Source organism: Myotis myotis, unplaced genomic scaffold, assembly GCF_014108235.1.
Source record: "Myotis myotis isolate mMyoMyo1 unplaced genomic scaffold, mMyoMyo1.p scaffold_m19_p_1, whole genome shotgun sequence".
In the NCBI taxonomy this organism is placed as follows: Eukaryota; Metazoa; Chordata; class Mammalia; order Chiroptera; family Vespertilionidae; genus Myotis; species Myotis myotis.
The window spans coordinates 61611342-61637648 of record NW_023416313.1 but is presented as its reverse complement, the minus strand read 5'-3'; the positions used below and the strand labels follow the sequence as shown (position 1 = coordinate 61637648).

Sequence of the window (26307 nt, the reverse complement as noted above, 5' to 3'; positions counted from 1 at the left end):
GTCAAAATATCTTTAACTGAATTCTTTCTTCTTCTTCTTTAAAATGATATATATATTTTTTTTATATTTTATTGATTTTTATACAGAGAGGAAGGGAGAGAGATAGAGAGTTAGAAACATCAATGAGAGAGAAACATCGATCAGCTGCCTCCTGCACACCTCCTACTGGGGATGTGCCTGCAACCAAGGTACATGCCCTTGACCGGAATCGAACCTGGGACCCTTCAGTCCGCAGGCCGATGCTCTATCCACTGAGCCAAACCGGTTTCGGCCTTTAAAATGATATTGACCATTCAAGTTAATAATCTTTACCAAGGAAGTGCTTTATTGTAGGTGATATAGTTTCTTACATTATCTAAATTAAAAGGTTTCAAATATAAAATAAGAAAATAAAAAGAAAGATAATAACAGGATAGAAGAATAAACTCTAGAAAACAGAGAAACAGAAGTTTTTGTATCTTGACATAAAAGGGCACTTTAAGTGGCAAAATCAACGAGACATACAGTGTTTTCATGTAAATAAATATATTTGTAGTTTTATTTCAATACCATGATTTAAACCCAGCATTTGACCATGCGTATTACGTTATGTAACAACACAATTTAAGAAATTTTATAACATATTCTTGAATGTTACCACCATTAACCATGATTATTTCATAGAACTCAATAATACCTGCTTTCTTCTCCTTAGCACTATGGCTGTTCTAGTTCCCAGCACCCTGCCCATAATACTGAGCCACTCTCTGGGATCCATCACTTATCCTTGCAATAAACTACAACATTCATGAGTGCCTTGTTGCTTCCTAGCCATTTGATAATTAAAGTTAACTATTATAGAAAGTCAATACACAAGGACAGGCCAAAATCAGGTGGCTATTTCAAGTCTAGGAGGTATGCTTTCACTTATGACATTTCAAAAAACTTCCCACAATACTTATAAGGTCCATATCCAATAAACCTTCTTCACCTGTTTAGTGATATAGATTTTTAATTTCTATAGTAAGAATAAGACCCACCATTATTCTATTTGAAGACATACTGCTTTCATCTTTTTATCTCAATGTAAGGAAAAAATAGAGATAATTTAGTTCTTCAGTAGAAATTGCCCTACTAGGACAGCAGAGCTAAAAGCATTGTTTTCAAACTTACCTAATGTACACAGAATATGTGGTGAAATTAAATGAAGACTATAACCACAGAGACAAATGATATGGATGAGAAACTTGAACAAAAAATATGTACTGCCAAGTGGAATATTACATTCTAGTATAGTTGAACATAGAATTTTTAAATAAAAGTCTATTTTGTTTTTAAAGTACAATAAAAATAAGGTAGGGATATGTTAGTTGAAACTTTCATCAATATTTTATGCAATTTGGTACAAATGCAAAATGTGTGAAATATTTGGAATGGAAACATTTCTGTCTTACATACTCTGAGAAATAGCTAGCATACAGAATAAAGGAAAATTGATTATATTCAACATTTAATAAGTCACCGATTCCTTATGGTCAAGTAATGATTTAACCTAGGTTGAAATATGTACTGGTTTAAATAAACCTTCAGTGCATGTAGGATTCCACAGGGCCTTGAAAAGAAGAAAACAAAAATAAATAAATGAATGATATCAAATTAATAAAACAAAATGAAATGAAATTTAATGAACATATAAAATTCTTAGACACTTTAAAAAAGCACACAGACCAACATAAAACTGTCCTATTTATGATTTTCTAAGTAAATATTGCTATTAAAATTTACTAAAAATATTTATATTAGTAATGTTTACAGGCTCCTAACTTCCAATTAAATACACTTTAGTATTAAACACAATATGAAAGAGGGAAGACCAACGGACTGAATTTTATTATTTCCTTGGTTTTATAGAGTCAAAAATAACAGTTTTACTAAACCATTTCCTCTTAGAATTCTTTAAGTAAAAAACTTCAGGCAAATTAAGCAATTAAATAATAAGTCTCACATGGCTCTCCTGGTATTGTTGTAAATCATGTTTAGTTACAATCCAAGGTCCTAAACACAAAGTTCCAACATAATTTTGTCAATCTGTAGCAGCTATGTTATTATTTTTAAATTTCTATACTTTATTATAGTTTAAGTGATAGAAAACTAAAACATTTAAAAGTCTATACTAACAAGTATAGAATATGATATCTGCCCCTAAGAAAAGTAGAATTTAGTTGCAGAGACATAGATATAGGAAAAAATTGTCTATACTATAAGGTGATAGGTTATATGTGAATATATGATATATGTACATATATTGAGAACTGATATTATATAGAACAGACAACTGCAAGATAGTAGGTTATATAGGACTGATAGCTGCTGAAGTTCTGACATGAGAGATCACTCCCAGTTTGGGTGATCAAATCAAGTATATGAGATTGCAGCTTGGCCCAAAAAGAAAGATATTACAGAGGAGGGTTAGTCCAGATAAAATGGTTAAATACAACAAAACAAACAAACCGAAACACTAAACAACAGAGACAAGATATAGCAATTTATGTTGGAGCAGTTTAAATGGAATAAAAGGTTTAAGTTTAGAAACAGTAGGAGCTAAAATTGCCTAAATAGGGAAGGGTATAATTTTAGCTGCTACAGATGCTGGTTTGAGAAATGTGAATTTCATCATTTACTAGAAAACCTAGTGAGCCAGGGAGTTTTAAATACAAAACAAGGTAAGCTGTGTGCGGTGTTTTCTTTGTTCTTTCTTTCTTTTTTATTTTTTGCTTTATTCTTGCATATTTCTTTGTGGTATCATATAGATTAGAATACGTAGAGACTATAAGTAGGAAGACAAGACCACGGTCAACATGAAGAAGTCCAAAAGCAATAAGCAGTATTGAAAAGTAATTATTCTCCATAATATGATTTCCCCTACCAAGACGCTTGCTCCAGTTTTGTTAACAGTCAACCCATCACTCAAGTTACAGCTCAAGCACAACATCCTCAGAACGGTCTTTCCTGATGAGTCTTTTCTAGGCACACGATCTCCTCTTTATCTGATTCATATTTTAATTTCATATTTCTGCTATTTCCTTCATGGACCTTATCACTGGGAAAATATCTTATTTAGTTCTATCATTTCTAGTTTATTGTCTATCATTATCCACTAGAATATGAAGTTTATGAAGGAAAGGAATTTGTCTATCACACATTACTACAATCTCAGTGCCTGGAATATCCTTATTTTTTAAATGACTATATGCATGAAAAAGGTGAAATATCTGATGACAAAAATAATCACAGGGCTACTGAACATGATATATGGGTACAATATGTATTTGCCAACCAAAAATGCTTATACAAAAAAACAACAAATGAACACAAAAATCTGTAGAATCATTAAGACTAACAAAGAGTTAAAAGAAGCCCAATGTTCAGTACCCGCTCCCCAAATGCTAGTTGAAACAATGTGAACAGAGGAAAGATATTTTTATATTTTATGTATTTCAGAAATTTGAAATTCTGCTATCCACAAAATGGAGGTTACCACATATCACAAATATAACTTAAGTAAGCCTACGCTTGTGGGAAACGCCTCACTGCTTAGAAAACCTAGCATACCCAATCCCAGTCCTCCAACTCAGCTTCAGCTAGCTCACCTTCCCCCAGGAAACAGGATCTGCCAGTCTGACCCGGCAATCTCTCACCTCAATCATGCTCCGCATTGTGTTGCTGCCTCTAATGCTCTATAAAACTTGCTCTTGCCCCAAATCCCTCAGAAGAATGCTCCACTATTTGTGAGGCACCGCACTACACAATCCATGGATTATTTCCCTTTGAATAAAGGACATCAAACTCATTACTAAATTGTATACTTTAGTCATTTGACAGATTGGCGACGAGGATGGAATCTGAAGAAACCTGCTGAAGATTCCAGGGATGGCTCCCAGATGCAGGTGAAGGTACCCACAGCGCCTTTAGGTTTGCTGTCCCTCCAAGATTGCCTGTAAGCTTCTCTCAAATCAAACTCCACTTATTTTGTGTTCTGAGCTCTTCAGTGATGTTTGTTCTAATCCTTCCTGCTAGAAAATTGGGGTGTGAGAGACTCCAGACTTTTCACAGGATGAAAATGTGGATTTGAAAAACTTCAGACATTTACAGTGTGGAAACTGGGGTGTGACAGACTCCAGATTTTCACAGGAGACTTACAGGTCTCAGGAATTGTGCACAGGCAGCCAGAAACAGGAAATCTGCTTGAATTAGAAAAATATTATTTCAACAAGGAAAAATAATGGCTAGTTCTCAATCTATAGAAAGCAGGGACACACCTCCCAGGACCCTGCCCTTTTTATGATAAAGAAATAAGATGCAAACAACTGTCTATTTCTAAAACATTGGCAATAAATAACCAAAGACAATTTAGAAGTACAGTCACCATTTTGGGGTTCTCTATGTTTGGGCTTATCCACTTATGAAGAGCTTTAAAGTACAGGTTCAAACACTAAACAAAAAGAATGGCATACTTTCTTTGGTATGCTGATGTGTAAGCTTCTGAATCAAAAATTGTCTCTTAAATATTCATGGCAAAAAGCTGCCAGACAGTTAAAACAACAGAAATCTAAAAAATCAGGAAAGGCATTTCACAGTCACTCTAATCCCAACTGTACCCCATCCTCTCACTTCCCTTCTTCCTAACTACCCTGAGATCTCAACTCATGGTTGGATTTCCCTTTCCATTCTGAAGATATCATCACTCAATCCCCTTTTAAAACTCAGCCAACAGAAAATCCTAATAAAGACAAGGACACCCCTAAATTTATTCTTCAATCCAAGGCACTTTTACAACACGATCCAAGGCTGAACTATGAGTCTTAGTAAAATATTTCCCTAAATGAAAGGAGGATCCTCAAAAAATTTACCGAGGAATTTAGAATCCTGATTAATACTTATGACCCAGGACTCCCTGATCTATGCCAATTGATATACCTTCTGGTGGGTCCTGAAAATGGTGAGAGAGGCAGGCTGGATGAAACCGTAAGAGGAACTTCGATGAGAAGCTCAAGCTACTGCCAGAGATGCTAGATGAACTTGTAAAATGGCTCACAATTTTTTGAAGGGCTATTCCCAGAGTATTTCCACTAAGAACACATTGGGCTCTTGTTCAATCTTGTAAACAAACAAAGGATGAATCACTAGCAGATTTTAGAACTAGATTCAAATATTTATTTCTGAGACATTCAGGTTTTACTGAAACAACTTTCTCAAATCAATTTGTCCTCAAGTACCTCTTTATGGGTGGCCTCTTCCCAGATCTTTCCAGTGTGATCAAGCATGACAGACCAAAATGGGAAGTCATGAATTTGATGAAGTTTGTATTCCAGCTGAACATTCTGAATGTACTTTAGAATCATAAAACCCATGGCCCTCCAGCTCCAAGGGTCTCAGCCAACAAACAAGCCACCTTATAACTTTAAACTTCAAGGGACCTGACTTAAACAATCCTGGCCCCAGGCCCATGCCACATCTCTGAACAGACAGCATATTGGAAAAGAAACTGGCCCCCAAGAAACATGAGCTGAACCCATCTTCCGTACTTCTAAAATGACCTCAATGGCAAGAAAAACACAAAAGTAGCCTTCTGTAGTCCCTCTAATGAACACAGTGAAATTCAAATCAAAATAAATGGAGAAACATGTACAGCTTTAGTAGATATAGGAGTGACCTTACCTATATTGAGCCCCACCTTTTTAAGACAACCACTCCATCAAGTGAAAAACAATATAAAATAGTGGTGGTTTCAAATAAGAAACAAGGAGACTGCCCATCAAAACCAGCCCAGATGACTGACCCTAGGGCCGGGTTCCTACAATTATACCTTTAGACTTTGTGATTCAACCCCTTTGAATTTAATCAGCCAAGATCTCATATTTAAATTACAAAGGCACAAATTTCACTCCCAATGGAAAATTAAGCCTTGAATTACCTGACCAACCTGAAAGAGAATTATTATGTGCCTATAGTTTGCTATAGATGATATTGAAGGTGAGTCACCCGATGAGACTCAGAGTTATCTGAAGTTCCCTAGACTCTGGCAACTTTATTAACAGACAGTGGACAATCAAAAGTGCTGAACTCATAAAAGTCTGAACAGAATACACCAAAACTTTGCCTAAATTGTCTTACTATCCATTAAAATCAAGCTGTGCAAGGGCTCACCCCCATTGTGAATTCTTTAATTTCCCTCAGTTTATTTCTCCCTTGCACCAACCAGCCCTTGTAACACTCCCATTCTTCAAATTAAAAAGCCAAAGGGGCAACGAGGATGAGTTGGTTGTCCAAGATCTAGGGACAATAAATAAAATTGTAACTCCTCTTTTTCTGGGGGCACCCAATCCAAACATCTTATTATCACAGGTCACACAAATCCTAAGTGATTCACAGTGGTAAACTTATGTTCAGCTTTTTTTCTTTTTCTTTTTTTGGTTAATCCTTACCCAAGTATATTTTTCCATTGCTTTTCAGAGAGAGTGGAAAGGGGAAGAGACAGAGAGAAACATCAATGTGAGAGAGACACATTGACTGGTTCCCTCCCTGACACACCTGGACCAGGGCCCAGGATGGAATTGAGCCTGCAACCAAGGGGTATGCCCTTGACCAGAACTGAACTGGGACCCTTCAGTCTGCGGGCCTACACTCTATCCACCAAGCCAAACCAGCTAGGGATCAGCTTTCTTTAATATCCCTGTGGTCCCAAGTAGACAATATTTATTTGCCTTTTTACATGGAACAAGAGACAATGTATTTGGACTGTAATGCCTCAGGGTTTTACTGAAGCTCACACCTATTTCCCCAAGCCGTCTATCAGGATCTGAGCTCCCTGTAATTCCCACAGGGGTGCTCATTTTTACAGTATGTTACGATCTGTTGCTATGTTCTCCCACTCAGGAAGCCTCTAAATTAGACTTAATACATGGGGGAGAGGGGCAAAAGTAAGTTGACAGTTGCGAGTAAGCAAAACAGAGCTTATTCTTGTATTATTATTTATTGTATCATATGGACAACTGTAAACCCACTTTTGAACCACCCTGTATTTACTCCAAGAGTTGGCAAAGAAAGTTCGCAAGGCCTCAAAGGAAAAACTTCGATTTTGCAAATAGGTTGTCCACGATTTAGACATAAGATTGGCACTCAGGAGGTTTCGCTCTTTCCCAAGTGTGTGCAATTAATACAAAACTTTCAAAAATCAACCACAAAACCAAACCTTAGTGGGCTTTTAGGCCAGGCAACATATTGCCAGCTTTGGATTCTTGACTTTTCCTTGGATTCTTTCTCTTTTTACGGACTCACCAAAACCTCCACACCAGAACTCCTACCATGAAGAGATAAACATTGTGGGAACCAGGCCAATGAGAGCACAGAGGCCTTGTTATTCATACATTGGGATGTTCAAGGCCAAGATACCATGAACAGCTGCAAGGCCACAGCGATCCCAAGGTACGCTGTGCCCTTCTGTGACCCAAATGATTGATGTCACTGTTCACAACTAGCCTTCTTTTCTCTGGAGTAATATACAGGTTACTGAGCAGAGAGAGGCTAGAGAGAGCGCAGCTGGGCAGAGAGCTCGGAGAATGTAGCTCCTATGTGTGCAGGAGAGTGAACAGCTCAGACGGAGCTGAGAGCTGATACTGCTGATGTAAGGCTAAGAGTTCCGAGAGAGCTCAGATATAGCTACCGTGTTAGCCAGCCAGGGTGCTGGGCAGGGGAAACAGGAGAAGCTGCTGAGCCAGAAAGCTCAGGTGCCACTATGATGTGAGGTGGTGAGTCTAGAAGGCAGCATGCGCCTGCTCAGATAATAGCTGTGGGTACAGAGACTAATGATGCTTTATGGGAAAGAGGCATCTGTTCACCAACCGGTGTCCGGCTGCCTGCCTGTATGGACTTTGCTGTAAAGGCCACAGCTATGTGGCCACTGGCTTCTGCAATAAAGACTCATTCTTATATGCCCACAACTTCTCATGGCTTCTCCATCTGCCCTGCCACCAAGAATTGATCTGTGTCTCTCTGAGCAGTGGATAAAGGAGGAACTTGGGCTAAGTTCTAATAATTTGTACAGTGGGAGGGTTTGAGGAGGACCAGTTCTGGTGTAGTCGAATGGAAGAATTGAGAAGAACACATGAACTCAAAGCAAATCAGACCAGCAGAGCCATGCAGAGCTCCAGCTGGCTCTGACAAGCATGAACAAGCATTTAATGACCTTAAAGCAGCCCCCCGCCCTCCTTCAAACCCACCAGCATTAGGCCTACCCAACTATGACCTTATTCCGCCATGACAGGAATAATCAGGCTTTAGAAATTTTAACTCAAGACCAAGGTGAAAGAATGAGACCTATTGTATATTATAGTGTTACCAGTGGCATTGTCTTCTATGTAAATGTGCCAATGAATCCATGTTTAGTAAACAATAAAAAAAGTTACACTCATTAGCTAGAGTTTACCCAAATTGCATTAAGGAGGTCACAGCAGTGGTTACATTAGTACAAGCCTATCTGATCTCAGGAAATTATGTTTATCTTCAAACACCTTATGCTGTTTAGAGTCTTCTAAACTCAGCCCAACTCAACATCTTTCTTTAAGTAAACTCTTCTCCTTACTTATGATCTACTGTTATCTCCATCTAACATACATCTTAAACTTTAATCCTGATACTTTCTTCCCTTTATCAAATAGGAGAGAATGGGACTATGAAGCAGTTATTTCCAATTAGTTAACAATGTCTAGATTGAAAACATATAACCCAGATTTAATTCTATATGTGACAGGTCCTATACCAAAAATAAGCAGGGAAAATATTAAGTTAGTTAGTTATCCACTACTGAATGTAAGTTTATTGAACACAGACGTCTCCTACAATGTGATTCAGCACAACAGGTGGAATTACTTGCCTTGACCAGAACTTGCATAATCATTCAAGGAAAAATCCGTTAACCTTCACACGGATAGCCACTATGCCTATGGTATGGAAGGAGGTTTTAGAATGTTATGAAAACGAAGAGTTTTTCTAACTTCAAGCAGCACTCTATTAAAAACAGGTAAAAGTAGAACTTCTCTCTGCCATTTTACTTCCATCCAAAATTTAATATAACTAAGGTGGGTATTGCATTAAAGGAACTAGGTCCAGGGATCAGGGAAATGTACTGACAGATTTTCATGCCAAATCTATTGCATTCCCAGGTTGATGAAATCCACCGCATAGTTCAAAAGCCCATTAATTTTCTAACTCAGCTTCTCACATTACAGGTCATCATTTCACGACAAACTACTTCTCCTCCAGGGGAACAGCAATAATGGAAAGCAAAGGATTGCAAATGCAATGAGGCCTCCAAGCTCTGGAGAGTCAGGAAGACCACCTGGTTATCCCAGAATCCCTCAAGGTGCCCCTACTCCATGCCTTACATCCCATGACACACCAAAGAACAGAAAAAATAATGCAAATTAAGGGATGATATTGGTGGGGAAATTGCCATAAGGCTGAAACTAAAATATTTAATTTGTGTAAGACCTGCCAAACTCATAATTCTGGTAAGCCATCCACAGTTCAGGGGGAATAACTTCGCCCCTGAAGAAACGATTTAAACATTTGCAAATGGATGCCATTCAATTGCTCTGGTACAAGGTTATCATATGTACTAGTTACTGTTTGCTCATTTTCTGGATGGGTTGAGACTTTCCCCTATAGAAATACTGATGCCTTTTTTGTTTCAAAAAAACCCCACAAAAAAACAAAAAAACCCAAAAAAACTAAATACAAGTAAGGAAAATCTTTTAGAACATGTTATCCCAACTTGAGAACCTATTTCACCGGAAAAATTGTACAGGCCCTCAATACTTTTCTCCATACCAGGTAACATTGCCATTGTCCAAACCATCTTCAACCATCAGAAAAAAGTTGAAAGAACCAAAGGCATGCTCGAACTTGAACTATCAAAGTTTTCAGAATCCACAGAACTACCTTGGCCTACAAATCTACCGTTAGCCCTATGTACTCTCGGGAGCACACCAAATGGAAATCACAAATTAACTCCTTATGGAATTATCACAGGGATACATACTCATGTCCCTTCTGGTCAGACCACATATTGACACTTCTCTCATTTATCCTGAAATGATACAATATTGCAAATCTCTAATGTATTTCACCACTGTCTATTTCCAACAGGTTGAAGAAGCCTTTCCAAACAGATTCCATTAACTTTACTCTTTGAAATCTGAACTCAAGTTGGAAGAGACATAAAAATATAATCTGCCTTTGTACCTCGGGAAGGCACCTTATCAACATCTCTTCGCCACCAACACAGCAGCCAAGCTGCAGGGCCTGGGACCCTGGCTCCACATCTCAAATGAAGAGGGCACGGCCGGATTCTTGCACTCCCACCACCAGACTTTATCTCAAGAAGACTATTTCCACCCATGATGCCAAATCATAATTTCATACTTTAACCCCAAATTTGAAAACCTTCCTTTTTCTCCTTCTTACCTTTACATCGACACTGGCCTGGAAAGGTAGTGCTGTCATCCATACCTCTCCCAGGATGCTGCTAATGCGGATATCCTTTCCGTCTGCAGGATTTACCCTCAAAAACTCCGATCAGTCCATGATGTTAATTACTCCCTGGTCCTCCTGGTGACCAGTTTCTCTTCTATTCCCAATGTCACCATAAGCTATAATCAACTCCCCTTAGAAGTCACTTACAAAGTCCGAGCTTTACAGTCAGAATATCCTGTGCCTTGCTTTAACCTCTCTTGTCATAACGAGTTCAGACAGACAGGAATACCTTAAACACATTCTCACCAACACGTTCTTATGATTATCTAAATACAAACTGCCCCTGGCCTAAAACTGCATTTTTTTCCCCCTATAAGCACCTGCTTCTGCAAAGAGCTTAGCACTTTTATTTTAGAATAGACAATTATCTTCCCAAAGGCGATGAAACCTAACTGAGCCATGCTCAATTGGGCAAATGAAAAATTCCCAGCCAATGAAACCCATTAGGTTGTACTGTTTGTCATTTCACAAGTATATTTTAAACTTCCTGGCATTCATTATTTTTAATAAAACTCTAATCCAGCTTCACCTTTTAATATTATAGAAAATGTTAGTAAAATGAAGTGAAAAATATAACACCTTGAATATATTCAGAGACAAACGTCACTAAAACATATAATGCTAACACTTCTCTTACCATAAAAGTGTATAATATTCTAGGAGTTGCCCAAACAGCAAGGACAAACCCCCACTATTTCTCTGTCATTTTAGCTAGAAGAACACAGAGAGGACTGCAAAGAAATATTAAAGCTCAACTAATGAGAATAAGTGGTTCCCCATGACAACTCTGTAGAAACAACAATAATTTGAAAAATACAATTATCTTTTATGATTCGTCACTCTGGGAATATTGTAAATTAAGAAAATCAGTTACAATTAGATCATCTTGGGCATTAAAACATAATGCATTCAATGTATTGTTAAATTGGAATAAAAATTCAACATTGAATATTTACTTTTTTAAAATACATTTTTATTGATTTCAGAGAGGAAGAGAGAGATAGAAACATCAATGATGAGAATCATCGATCAGCTGCTTCCTGCACACCCCCTACTGGGGATTGAGCCCACAAGCCATGCATGTGCCCCTGACTGGAATTGAACCCAGGACCCTTCAGTCCGCAGCCTAATTTTCTTTCCAGTGTGCCAAACCAGCTAGGTCGAATATTTACTTTTTAATAATTACATTTTAGAAGAAAAGTGTCTAACTTTGTTTCCTCAAAAATTTTCAAGTTATTTTATTTTGAATGAAAGTAGTACTTGAAATTAAATACAATATACAAACATAATTTCATATCCTTATGGCTGTGTTGGTGAGTTTGCTTTTTTAAATAATATATTTCTATCCTGAAATTACAAACATTATTATTATAAAGGCACATGTGTTCATTGCAAAATGTGAGAAAAACAGATAAGCAGAAATAAGGATATAAAATGCCATAATTCCTAACAAGCAGAGGTGATTCTATCAACTTTTGAGTATTAATTTTCACATTTTCTTCCTTAACAAAATGAGACCATACACTGCATTCATTTTTTTTGTGTGTTTTTTTTTTTAAGTTACTATACTTGCTGACTTTTTTTTCCCAGTCAGTAACTTCTATCTTTCCATGTCAATATATTTTCATGTTATCTAATAACTGTACTTATTCAAATTTCCTTAAATATCCTTTAAATACATGGGATTACTAAACTGCCCAACCCAAGATTTAGTCCTGTACATGCATTTAAATACCATATAAATCTTGCTTCTAATTAAAAAAAAAAAAAAAGAAAGAAAGAAAAAAGAAAAGAAAAGGAAAAATAGCCTTTCTTTTCACTGGGAAAATTCTAAGCAAGTCAAAAAATAGAAAAACTGGTACCTGCACAGGGCCCACTTAAACTCAGTAACTAAGAGTTGCCATAATTGTTCTTTTATTTGTTTCTCCGTCCCTCCCACCCATGCACAATTACATATACAGATTGCACTTGTCATTATGTCTTTTTAGTCTCTTTAGTAATAATAATCCCCCAATTTTTTAAAATATATTTTATTGATTTTTCACAGAGAGGAAGGGAGAGGGATAGAAAGTTACAAACATTGATGAGAGAGAAACATCTATCAGCTGCCTCCTGCACACCTCCCACTGAGGATGTGCCCACAACCAAGGTACATGCCCTTGACCAGAATCGAACCTGGGACCCTTCAGTCCACAGGCCGACACTCTATCCACTGAGCCAAACCGGTTAGGGCAACCCCCCAATTTTTTAATGACACTTTCTTTTTTAAAGGTACATGTCAGTGGTCTTAGAATACTGCTCATTTTGGACTTGTCTGATTGTTGACTGTGGTATTGTTTTACGTATCCACCTACCTCCTGTGTTTACTACATACTGAAAGTTAGGACTGTCAGATTGAATTATTTCAGGCTAGATTTTTCTTTTCTTTTTTTTTTATTGTCTAAAGTTTTACATATGTCTCCTTTTTCCCCAATTGACCCTCCCCACCAGCCATTCCCACCCCAGGCAAGCCCTCACTGCCCCAGTGTCTGTGTCCATTGAGGCTAGATTTTTCTGATTATTGTTTTATACTCTTTCAGTGGGAAGAGATAAATATATATTCTTTAGTAAATTATTATTTCATATTGATAATTTCTATTTGAATATATTACAGGTTTTTTCCCTTTTTAATTTTCATACTTTATACTTCTTTTCTCTTACCCTGTACTAGTAAAGTTCGATTGAATTATTAGTTGAATTATATACCATAATTATTAATTGAATATTACACCATATATAAATAGCTTCAAAATTATTATTACAGTAGCAATATAATTTTACTACTGAGTCAAGTTTTAGATTTTTTATTTTTTGCAGTTTTCTTTGTCCTTAAATTAGAGCCAACTAAATGTACAACCAGAGAAAGGGTTCCAAATCACTTTTAAAAATGTTTTCCCCCTGTGGTTATGATACCAAGTTGATGTACAATTAAGTTTATTTCAAATGGATTTTAACCTTTAGTTTTCTTTTTCTCAAAAAAGATATTAAAATATATACTCAAGAAATTTCAACTTAATGTCATCTCTTCTGCACTATTCTATACTTCTTTCTTGCTTTCTCTATGGATAAACATTTTTATTATTCTGCTTTCATTCTGTTGTCTGCACATATACAAAATATTATGAAAATGAAAACTCTGTAACTGCTTCACACCTTGATTATTTTACTTACTAATGTAGTCTAGAGATTCCTCTATATCTGAACATTCCCCACGCCCTTTTAGAAAGTTTACATTTTGTGAATAAGAGCCGTTATCAAACAGCCCGGGCATTTGTGGTATTTTTCACTTTTAGCTGTTACAAATAATGCCCATTAAGGAAAATCTTTATGGAGAGGCCGTTATTTTGTATGAATGTGCATGCTCAGGATAGATTTGTGGAGACAGCATTACTGGGTGGAGGGGAAAAAACATACAATTTTGTCAGATTTTTCAAAACTCCCTTTTAAAGGGAATAGTGCTATATGATAATGCAGTTCTTTCAAAGAAAAAAAAATGTAAAAAATGTTTAAATGTTTGAATAATATGCAGTCATTTAACTATGAAATTAAAATGTTCTTATTAATATATAGTATAATATTCATTATATATGAAATGCCAAAAATATACGTAGATACATATATGTTTATGTACATCCTATATAATAAAAGCCTAATATGCTAAGTATCTGGTGGTCCTGTGGTCCATTCAACCATTCAAAGCGTAATATTCTAATGATATGCTAAGGCCGCTCAACTGCTCACTATGATGTGCACTGACCACCAGGGGACAGACAGTCTACTGGTCAACTAGCCACTATGACATGCACTGGCCACCAGGGGCATAGAGTCTACAGGTCAACTAGTCGCTATGATGTGCACTGACCACCAGGGGGCAGATGCTTCAACCGTAGGTTAGCTTGCTGCTGGAGTCCAGCCAATCAGGACTGAGCGAGATGGGCTGGACATGTCCACGGTCCCTCCCCACCTGGCCAACCTCCCACATCCCTCCCTGGTCCTGATGGTGCACCAGTGGGGTTCCTCGGCCTGGCCTGCACCCTCTCACAATTCAGGACCTCTTAGGAGATGTCAGAGATCTGGTTTCAGCCCAAAGGCAGAATGACTGGTCTTTATGACATGCACTGACCACCAGTGGGGAGACAATGCAGGAACTAGCCCCTGGTAGTCAGTGCACTTCCACAGGGGGAGCACTGCTCAGCCAGAAGCTGGGCTCATGGCTGGCAAGCACTTCGGCAGTGGTGGGGAACCGGCCTAACCTGTCAGTCAGACATCCTCAGAGGGCTCCCGGACTGCAAGAGGGTGCATGCCAGGCTGAGGGTGCATGCCAGGCTGAGGGACCCCCCCCCCCATGCACTAATTTCGTGCACTGAGCCTCTAGTGCAGCGGTTCTCAACCTGTGGGTTGTGACCCCTTTGGAGGTCGAATGACCCTTTCACAGGGGTCGCCTAAGACCATCCTGCATATCAGATATTTACATTAGGATTCATAACAGTAGCAACATTACAGTTCTGAAGTAGCAACGAAAATAATTTTATGGTTGAGTCACAACATGAGGAACTGTATTTAAAGGGCCAGAAGGTTGAGAACCACTGCTCTAGTGTAATATAGTTACAGATAATGATTCAGTGTTTATGTTTAAACTACTAAAAAAAAATCAAGATGGAGGAAAATCTTTTAAAGAGTAGAAAATAACACATATATTCACAACAGGCAAATTATGTATATTTGTATAATTTTTGTTAAATTCATTTTAGTTTCACATTGCTAAAGGCCTAAGAGTGAGTGACTACAGATGTTCCCTCAAAGAAAAAAAGTTAATCCTTTCACATTCAACTAAGATTTGTAACAACTTTCCCATAAATTAAAAAATAAAAAGACTTTTAAACAACATTTTTGGAACAATATTAAGTGTTTCTTAAAATTGGAAAAGCTAAGAAAATACTATATTTCCAGTTCAACATTAGTTTTTTTGTAGGCTTAAGAAAAAACATACAACTCATCAATTATTATGTTTTACTTTTGCAATGCAAGAAAATAATAAACCTGTTTAGAATACTTTTCTTTCTGAAAATTATTCTCTATTATACCTTAAACAAATTTCCTTTAATTTGTTGGATTAAATCTAAATCTATAAATTCATTTATAAGCACTGTTGTAATGTACCCCTCGAATCACACAAGGATGCCTCAAGAAGTCGAATTAAAGAGTCACATTTATTGCAAATCCGGGACTACGAGGGGGCATTTCGCTCTCCCAAATCTCGCAGTGCCCTCCCTAGCCCCAACATCAGATTTATATAGGCAAAGATCACAAAGGTATTGATTACATCCCAGGGTTTGGAATGAGGACCCTGGTTTGCACAAAGCAGTTACAGAAGCAAGACTGAGCCGATTAGTTATCTACAAAGATTAATTATAGTTTTGGGTCTTCGGACCACTGAGTTGACAGAAACACATTATCTAGTGCCCTCGGGTCTGGGACCACTGAGTTGACAGGGACACATTATCTGGAACCCTCGGGTCTTGGGATAATTGTGCTGTCCTGGTTCCCAGGTACAGAGGAATGTGCTTTCTAAAACCAGTATGACCACAACCAATGGGGTATTCACATTACCATCAATAAGGCATTCAATCGAATGGGATGATTTATATGATTCAGAAAATCAAAATAACTTTTCTATTTTTAAACAAAGCAAATAAGTACAGTTTCTACCTGAGATGATTGCTACCATACTTCAGCACAAAACCCTTAAAATAATGACACATCTAAAGTAATTCTGATATATAAGTAATTCTTAATATTTATGTATTTGATCGGCAATTTATACTCTCTTTAGAGTAATTCAGCTTTAGAAACTTCAAGTACTAATTATCATTTTTAATAATGAAGGGCCACATAGTATCATTTCCTGTTTACAAGGTCAATGCGACCTATGGTTCTCTTTTAGAAATGTTCTGAAATGCAACATTATGCAAATTTCCATTCCATCACCTGTTTGGTCTTAGGGTTGCTGAAGGAGGAAAGTATAAGGCCGAAAATGGTAAAGAATTATAAATTTAGTAGATCACCTAGAAACCAGATGAGCTGAGCCCCCTAATGGTGCCAGCACTAAGGGATGGGAAGTCAAAGTTTTAAACAACTCTATGCGGGCTTTTTTGGCGGAGAATTCTCCTAGCAGATCCTCGGCAGATCCAGAGGGCAAAGATACTGGTCTTAGCAAATGGAACATGGTCTAAGTGAAAGGGCATGTCAGTTATAAAGGACAGGGGAGGGGATATCAATTCGATTATTTGATCAGACCTAATATATGGTATGAAGCCAAACATTTATAAAACTTTTTTTCCCCTGTAGTTCTTTACATTCGCTTATTTAAAAACGTTATCTCTTCATTTTGAAATACTTGTTAGAGAACAAATGGTATCACTTGTGCCCATGATGACCAAACCTAGATTTAATACCTTGCCTAATTGCCATTTCAACCTCCCAGAAACATAATCTTTATCAACCAGTTTGGAATTTCCTGGTCAATACCAATGAGTTAATCTGCCATAGGGCCTTCTCCATGCCCGTTAGAAAGAAGAAGCAATCTGCATGATAAGATCCCTTGCTGTTCCCTTTCTCCCAAAAGATGGTGCCCTGATCTAAAAGTAATAATTTAAAAACCCTCCCATATGTACTACCCCTTGGACTGCCTTTCTATTTGTTAGATAGAATGATGCAACATTCATGAATTGCTTAATAAAGCCAACTAGATCTTCAAATTTACTTGGTTGAATTGGTTTATCAACATACTAATAATCGAATATTTTAATGTCTTCCCCCTCCTAAAATCATTAACCGTTCTTTTACTGGCAGAAGATATATGCTAGTGAAGAGGAACAGAATTTGCCACCCTAACATATGCCTCTTTGACATGTAAATTATCTAGAGATGGCTATTTTTAAGAAACTGCAGATAAAGGATAAGCTCTAACAAGTAAAAGTTACCCTCTGTAGGAGACATTTACATTTATAAGGGAAAACTCTATTTTTAAGGGTGTCTCCCTTTTAGTACCAGAAAGAGTAGGATGACTAATGTCTAGGAACTCTAGGCACCCACTTAAATCTGCGTTACAGCCATAACCTTGTTTACCATGTGTTTCCTGGTAACCTCCCATACTGGTGTCCTCTCTTCCCCTACAGTGTCTTTCTTTTGTCTTTAGTTGGAGATGTTATTTAAGATGGTCGATTGGGCCATTTGGGGAGTTACTCAGTTTTCCTGAGTATCTCCCATGTGTATACATGTTACTAAATTTCTGTTTTTCTCCCATTAATGTTAATCTGTCTCTTATTATGGGGGGAGGGAGGATCTCAGTTAAGAACCTAGAAAGTAGAGATAAAGTTATTTTTCCTTCCCTACATAATTTAAACTACACAAAATATTTTGTATTTGTTCTTTTATTGTTTCATTTTAATGAACATTTTTATAATCATAACAGCTTTAATAGTCAATACCTAGCCTTGCTTTCCTCCTCATAAAGATTTTAAACACAAATTCTCTTAACAAAAGAATTATCAGCTACTTAATTATTTGTAGTCAAAGCTGAATTAAAGACTTGGAGACATTCCAGGAATGATCTGGCTCCTAGATAAAGATTCAGGATTTTACAAAGGAGCATTCAGTGCAATACTGTAAAAGCAACTGAATGTACATGCTTAGGTTTTAAAATTACAGGTTGTATATGCTGATCTGCATTGAATGCTTTGTTCTAAAAGGCACACAGAGTCTTTTCAAAATGTGTTAGATGCAACAACATAATATAAAATAAAATGTGGGATAGCAATAGGCACGTCTGTAGTTTTTGTTGTAAATACAGTAAAATAATACATAATAATTTGCTATAGATTTTTAGTATCATAGTAGTAACATTACAGCCTTTTAGTTAATGCCTTTATTTTCACCAAGTAATTATTGAATGCTGTCTATGTCCATTTACTGGCACACCTCTGATAAACGAGATGCGCTAACATACAACGAAGTCTAAATGTGGATGAAAAGGGACCACATCTTAAGCCTGACAAGCTCAGGTGAGGCATGCATGATGGCCTTATAAACTCAGAGACCTAAAGTAACCACACAGAATGGTATGAAATGAAAACTTTCTAACTAAAAGCAGTTCATGGCCTGTAGTTATGTCCTAGGTGAGTATTTATCCCCAACAAAGGACATCTTTACCTTAACTGTCATCTTTTTGCACAGAGGATAACATACCTGATAACATGCTTTTGGAATAACAAAATCTTTTTTGGACCCCTCAATGCGCAAACACCTCACCAGACTGGGAGCCCACAAATCCCCTCATTATCATTGTTAACTGTTGACTGTTAACTAACCTGTACCCACCTATGTGAAAGAAGTATGTATCTATCCGTTTACCTTATATCCAGTCCCAGAGATTTCCCCACTTTGCTTTCTCCTACCTTCCTAATCTAACACCAATGCATTTCATGTAACCTGAAACCCACTTATGCCTCCTCTTTTGATTGTAATGCATAAAATAAGGTGCAAACCTGCCATTTTCCAGAGCATTTTCTCAATCCAGTAAGGTTTTGCTTCCCTGCAACTGTCCTCAGTTTGGCTCAAATAAACTCATAAAAATCCTTACAGGTTTGGACATTTCTTACATTGACATTAACTTTACATTTGACGTATATAACTTTGACTCTAGAAGAAGAGTGGCACACAGAGAGAGAAGGGGGTAGAGAGGGTGCGTGCAAAAAAGAGGAAAAGCAAATTCAATTGACAAAGCTTGGGTGAGTCTCCCCAACTCTCTTCTCAGTCTTATTCTAGGGCATGTGCTTTGAGAGTTCTGAGAGGACTATTCCCTCACACGGTATGTGTTTTTCTGGTGTAAAATCTCTTCATGCACTGGGTCGGAGTGTAAGGTTTAATGCAGTGGTTCCCAAACTTATTTGGCCTACCGCCCCCTTTCCAGAAAAAATATTACTCAGTGCCCCCTGGAAATTAATTTTTTTAAAAATTTTAATAGCAATTAAACAGAAAGATATATGTATTAATGTTTCTACCTTTTTTGTAAAATATAGTAAAGAAAGGAGTAAATTAGAAACATTGAAGTTTGAAATTATGAAACTATTTATTGAACTCAGAATAGAAAAGTAATACAAAAAAAGTTAAAACAAATGCACCTGTGGCCATCACCGCCCCCCTGGATCGCTGCAGCGCCCACCAGGGGGCGGTAGCGCCCACTTTGGGAATCACTGGTTTAATGATACCAAATGCATTGTTTCCCACACAGCACAGCCTCCAAATGAAGCCAACTGTTCTTACCCATGGCTGCAGCAAGCAAAGCAATTGGTTTTCACCGACTGAAGGTGTTCAGGAAGCACACATACAAAAGGTTTTCTGACTGACTGTGGTTTTCATCTCACCTCCTCCAGGTGTCCCACCTCCCATCTCACTCTCCGACCTGCCTAGATCACCTTGTTTAAAATCTCTGATCATAACCCTCACCCCAATCCCTACATTCACAATCACCCCTCCCCTATGCTATTTTTCCTTTCTAAATGCACTTAGCACTTTCTAGCATACTAAATAATTTAATGATGTTTTATATTTATTGTTTATTATAAGTTTTCTTTTTTTAATATATTTTATTGATTTTTTACAGAGAGGAAGGGAGAGAGATAGAGAGTTAGAAACATTGATGAGAGAGAAACATCGATCAGCTGCCTCCTGCACATCTCCTACTGGGGATGTGCCCGCAACCCAGGTACATGCCCTTGACCGGAATCGAACCTGGGACCTTTCAGTCTGCAAGCCGACGCTCTATCCACTGAGCCAAACCGGTTTCGGCTATTATAAGTTTTCCCTCACAGAACGGAAGCTCTATGAGGGCTTATTTATTGTTTGATTAAAGGATGTACCTCAAGTACAGAGAACAGGCCTGGCTTCCAGGGGTCAGGCAGGAATATTTGCTGAATGAATGCGTGTAGAGATCTTAACAGTGAGGCCCTTAGCACTTCAACACTGGGGAAGCTTCTCCACTGAATGTTAATAAGCACCTGCAGCAAGTGATCATGTTTCCTGTAATTGTTTCCAATCAATGTTCTTGTCTGAACTGGTCCTTACTGCAATATTAAAACCTGTAGTCCAAAAGACAACTTGAAATATATCATTCAGTTTTTAAGCCTGATTTTTTAATTTATAAAAATAAACAGGAACACGTGAGATAAATAAATATAAATAAAGCATGTGGGGGCCACACTCATCTACTAAATGCTGGGCATGTTGATGCCTGATTAGAAGCATTGAATTAAAGGAGATGGTAGGAACAAATGAATCCCAGGTAGAAACTATAGTTTATTAGCAGGAAGATGAGAGCTTAATTGAGAGTTATTCAATTCCTAGGATTAGGCTTAAGCCATAAGGCTGACATAATACATTACCATAACAAAAATAGCTTTGTCCAATAGCTAATAAAACAAGTACAGTAAAAAATAATAATTTTATTACTTACATGATAAACTATTTTCATATTAGCTAGAACTCCTTGCACACTACTAACTGTGCCAGGAGCTCTCCAAAATTAAATCTAAGAAAAGTAGTATAGATTGAGACTACACAGAAAGCATTGAGCAGTTTTTCAAAATGTGTATTCATAATTTTTTTTCCCCTAGCATATAGGCAGAAAACTACACTTATAAAGCAAATCTCACATTTTGGAAAATGTGCTAAAATATTTGAAAAACACAGTGTTTTGAGAACACATTTCCAAATTGATGTATGCTTCATTCCTATGTGGCTGAGACAAAATATGTGTGATGTCACAATTCAGTCCATTTTAAATAAGCAAATTAAAACCACTAATGGCATTTAGACAGCAGTGATAAATTATATTTGATGACATAGCCAATAACTTCAAAACTCAAAGAAAATATAAATAATTGAAAGTTCAAAACTACTAAAAACACTTATTAAATATAAGAGTAAAACATTCACAAATGAAAAGAAGAACCTTTTTAAAACGTTAGCACTTTTGCCTAAAAGAGCAACTTAGAAACCCTATGACTGTTCCACGTTCAGACAGTAATTGAAAAGAACATGTGCTCTTAGTCAATTAGCCACATTTAAAAAGGCACTCTTCTTAGAACATCAAAAGAAAGTTGAGAAAACAAAGCTACCCACAAATATGTCAAGTTAATAAAAGTACCTGCATTTTCTCAGTGTCAGAATATAAAATCTTCACTGAGGATTGTGGATATTCATTCTCAGTTATTTTAACCAAAATGTTATTTCCAGTAGTTCAAACTATGTTTACAGACAGCTTATATGCTATGTTGAAGCATCTATTTATTTAGTTGATACAATCAGGAGAATCTTCCCCACCTCTTAATGTAATCTTATCATCGGCAGCATTGCTAACTTGACTACATCTATTCATCTTCTACCCTGTTTTAATAACACAAGTGACACCTAAGAAATTATTCTTTGATCTCTCAATAAACTAAGCCTGTGCAGACAGAGGAAGGTGAAAGAGGTTAAATTGGCATTGATTATTTAAGACACATTCATCATTTATTTAAAAATCTCCTTCATCACAAGAACTACTGTGTTTACAGGCTTTGCCGAGGCACTCTGGATTTACTTTTCAATAATTTGTGCCATGTGCCAAATTATAGCACATTGTACACTAACATTAGTTTTAAATCTCCTGATGAATCTGGTACAGGATAGAGTAGTTTATTGTACAAATCTTTGAACTTATTCACTGTAGTGAATTTTTAGAAATTTATTTTAATAGTTTTCACTATAATTAAGATCTAATGGGGATTCTATTTCATATCTTAAGCAAAATGTGTAACAACAGCTATCTTCCCAAGGAAATTATAGTAATGCATACTTGTAATCTCTTATAGTCTGGCAATCTTATCACTAAAACATGATTTATAATGATCCATAAAGAAAAATTTGTGGCTAGTGTTTGGCAGCTTTAGGAAGGAAGAAGGGAGTATAAGAATCATCAATAACATGCAAGATATTTACAAGATTTTTCATTATTTTTTCTAACAAATAGCATTACAAATTATAAAGAAGTATATTCTATGTGGGTATCTATATATATAAAAGCCTAAGCGACCGTTTGACTGGCCGACAGGTAGCTATGATGTGCACTGACCACCAGGAGGCAGACGCTCAACGCAGGAGCTAGCAAGCTGCGGTGACTTGTCAGCTGCGGTTCTTGGGTGATGCACCCAGAACCAGAGAGGAGGGAGCCCGATTCCGGGGTTCATCACCCAAGAACTGTCCCCTCGAAATCTGGGAACCCATAGGGGATGTCAGAGAGCCAGTTTTGGCCCAATCCCCGTAGGCCAGACCGAGGGACCCCACCGGTGCATGAATCCATGCACTGGGCCTCTATTATATACATATTTGTGAAAAATTATGTCAAACTACATTTCCTGAGAAAAAAATGCAAACAAAATATTATAAATTAAAAGATTAATTATTCTTATTGCATATAAAATGTGAAAATTATTTATAAACGAATATTGAAAAGTACAGAAGATATGTCCTACTTGTGGAAAAATTACACTACTGATGAATCATATATTCCAAATAGTCACACAAGAAACACTTTTAAAATGCTTTACTTATTTTTAATTTATTTAAAATTCTTCCTCCCCAGGGAGAATGCTCTGAAGTTCATTACAACAGTTACCTCTCGTTACTGGCATCGAGGTCTATATGAATATAGTTGGTAATTAATTTTCTAATTCTGATGATTATATCCTAGAATATGTTATCAAGAATTGTTTACATGAAGTCTTTAAAAAAGATTATTAGTCTATGTTAACAATTACCAAAATAATAACAGACGCTTGTACAAGGGAACCCTTTAGGGACTCACTACCAAGAAATCATTATTCTTTAACATAACCCAATCCAGTCAAATACATTAAGTTCTCACTGTCAGATATGAAAAAAGATAGGAACAATGAGGATTTGACAATGAGGACTTAATAATAAGGATTAACTCTGTTCGTGACTTTAATTTTATTTACATGGTTAGAGAACTAGATAGCTATGATATAAAAAAATTTATGTGGAAACAACAAAATTATGAGGCAAAGATGGGCAAATACATAAGCTGCTGCTAGAAGCTTCAGCTTAGTTAGCACTCCACCTCCCCTCTCCCCCATGCAATTCATTTTTTAGCAGCTCTTTCTCACAAGCAGTCCTAAGTGTTAGACACTTAGAATTCAATCTCCCAAATATAATTTCCTTATATTGGGTAAAATGGACTATTTGTCCAAATTCAAAGGTATTCCACATTTTTTAAGAACACATTACTTTTCATAAAAGACTAGATTTTACCACTACCATGTTGTAGTGAACAAGTGACTTCACTTTTCGAAACTCAGTTAACTTATTTGAAAATTCAAGGCTTTGAAACAGGGCTATAAGTTAACTTGTTCCTGTGTTGTGTGCTTTTGTTACATTGGGATATGATTTTATGGGAACTCTGGATTCATTACTTATTGGATAACTCTCTGGCTTGAAGATTTAAAAATATATAGGCTATTATTTGTAAAAATACATACTGGGTTTACACCCTAGGCACAGATATGCAAATACTATGTATTTAAAACTTTTAAAGAGGAAAAAAAAAACTCCTCCAAAAAGATTAATATTGAAATATGTATGGAAATTCCTCTTTAAACTTAATAAAAATAATTTTTCTTAAAATATGAAGCATTAACATCATTGAAATAATACATAACACTGTTATTCAAGAAGAATTATAGTCACAATACTGAAATCTAGAAGATTTAGGTTTCTCAAAAACATATTAAAATAAATATAAGAAAAGATAAAAATAAAAGCATAGCTTCTAGTGTTTTTATTTTAAATTAAAAAATACTGCGTGTAACTATTGAAGACCAAGTTTCACTGGAATTAAAAACTTTGGTTTATTTCCTAATAGAGACAAATAGCTTTATATTAAGTGTGTTAATATACTTTGCAAAGCAACACAAAAGTAATATCCATATTTATGTTGTTTAATATAATGAGGACATGCAAATAAACATACATTGTATCATTACATACCTTCATAGAACAACTTAAAATTATCTTTATTCTATTTATACTTGTCATAAAGTGCTAATAATTCTGTAATAAATGTTTTTAACTAGAAGAGAGAGTTCTCACAAATGTTACCTACAGATAAAGATAAAGCCTCTATTTTTTCATCAAAATGAAGTTTAAAGTCATAAACTTAGGCAAAATGAAAATTTCATAGCTGCACGTAAGGAAAAAATAGGTATTTGAATCAAAGTTATCCAAAATCATCCAGTGTTACTTAAAGCAATCTTCTATTCAAACACATTTTACAATCTTATTTTGACAGTTCAACAAGTATTTCATATGAAGAAAAAATGCTAACTTTCAATTAGGTTACTTTCTGTAGCCTGCACTAAAGCCCAAGGGCTAAAATATTTTATTTTTTATAAATTTCTCTGCTAAGTTGTGTTTCCTTTTATGTTTTAGATTATAAAAATGATGTGCTTAGCTTTGGTGACTGCAAACTTTATTACACTGTTAATAAATAAATTAGTACTTCCTTAAAAATAAATTGTCCTAGTATCCTATTATGTATTAATCTACATGTCTGCAAATTAACTAATTCAAAGGACTGTCTTAGAGATGTTGGTTTAAAAATAATTATAAAATATTGTTATGCTAGTCAGTGCCTGTAATTATCTTTTCCTGTTCTAGAGGGTATTTGGGAATTATTTAAGAGTAAAAGATGAATAGTGCATCACTAAATTCTTTTAAATCAATGCATGGGCACAGTAGCAGCAGAGGCAAATAAGCTTGTGGAAGTCTGAATACCAATAAAGAAGATAACAATTGTTTTATATAGCTACTTACATCATAGCCTAGAACTTCAGTCTGTGTAGATTTATCTACTCTTGAAGCAAAAGCCTTCTGTAAATGCTTTACTTTATCCTGCAAAATAAAAACAAACAAAACACATTATTGGCGAGACTCTAGTAATTATATATGCACTATGGGGTTATTCTAGTAATTCTAGGCTGTACAAATGCCTTAAGAAAAACAAAAGAAAGGGAGAAGAAATAACGCAGAGACAAAATTGAGGGTATTGCAGAGTAGATACAAGTCACACACCTGTCTGATATGAGGCAGTAATATCAAGTGAGAAATATTTTCATGGATAAATTAGGTGGGTTATTTTCATAAAAAGCTTATGAAAATTAAAAACCTATGAACTCCATCCTCACTTTTATACTGTGGGAGAAAAATTAATGAAATGATTTAGCCAATAAAATTAATTAGGGGGAAAATGCATGGAGAAGTGTCTTCTATAGGTAATACGGCCCAAGAGAGTTTTTTGACACGTCAAGTCCCAAACAATCCCCATTAACAATATCCTGATCTATAAAACACACTTTCTATTAGTCGGGGGAGCCTTCAGTCCCCTGGCCCATATTTTCATGAGGGACTTCTGCTAGAAGTATACTTTTGGTTTCTTTCCCTACCTCTCACTCACTCCTCTTCTATAAACTGGTAAGTGACCTTGGGGTAAACACACACACAATCTGCTTGTTACTGGCATGTACGTAGCCTGAAAGCTCAGCTTGCCCAGGCATAAGCATACAGACTTTCCCTGTGGGA

The 26307-nt window shown here is 36.3% G+C and overlaps 1 protein-coding gene across 3 annotated transcripts in view; it reads right to left on the bottom strand.

The window, feature by feature from the left end:
* Positions 1–26307, bottom strand: part of CCSER1 (coiled-coil serine rich protein 1) — an 801991-nt gene that overhangs the window by 125294 nt on the left and 650390 nt on the right. For 2 of the 3 annotated variants that reach the window (XM_036339701.1, XM_036339709.1), the window contains exon 9: positions 25543–25620. In XM_036339701.1, coding sequence (XP_036195594.1) covers positions 25543–25620 — 78 coding nt within the window. Of the gene's footprint in view, positions 1–328; positions 1592–25542; positions 25621–26307 lie in introns of those variants that run through there. The other variant, XM_036339716.1, reaches the window with a different exon arrangement.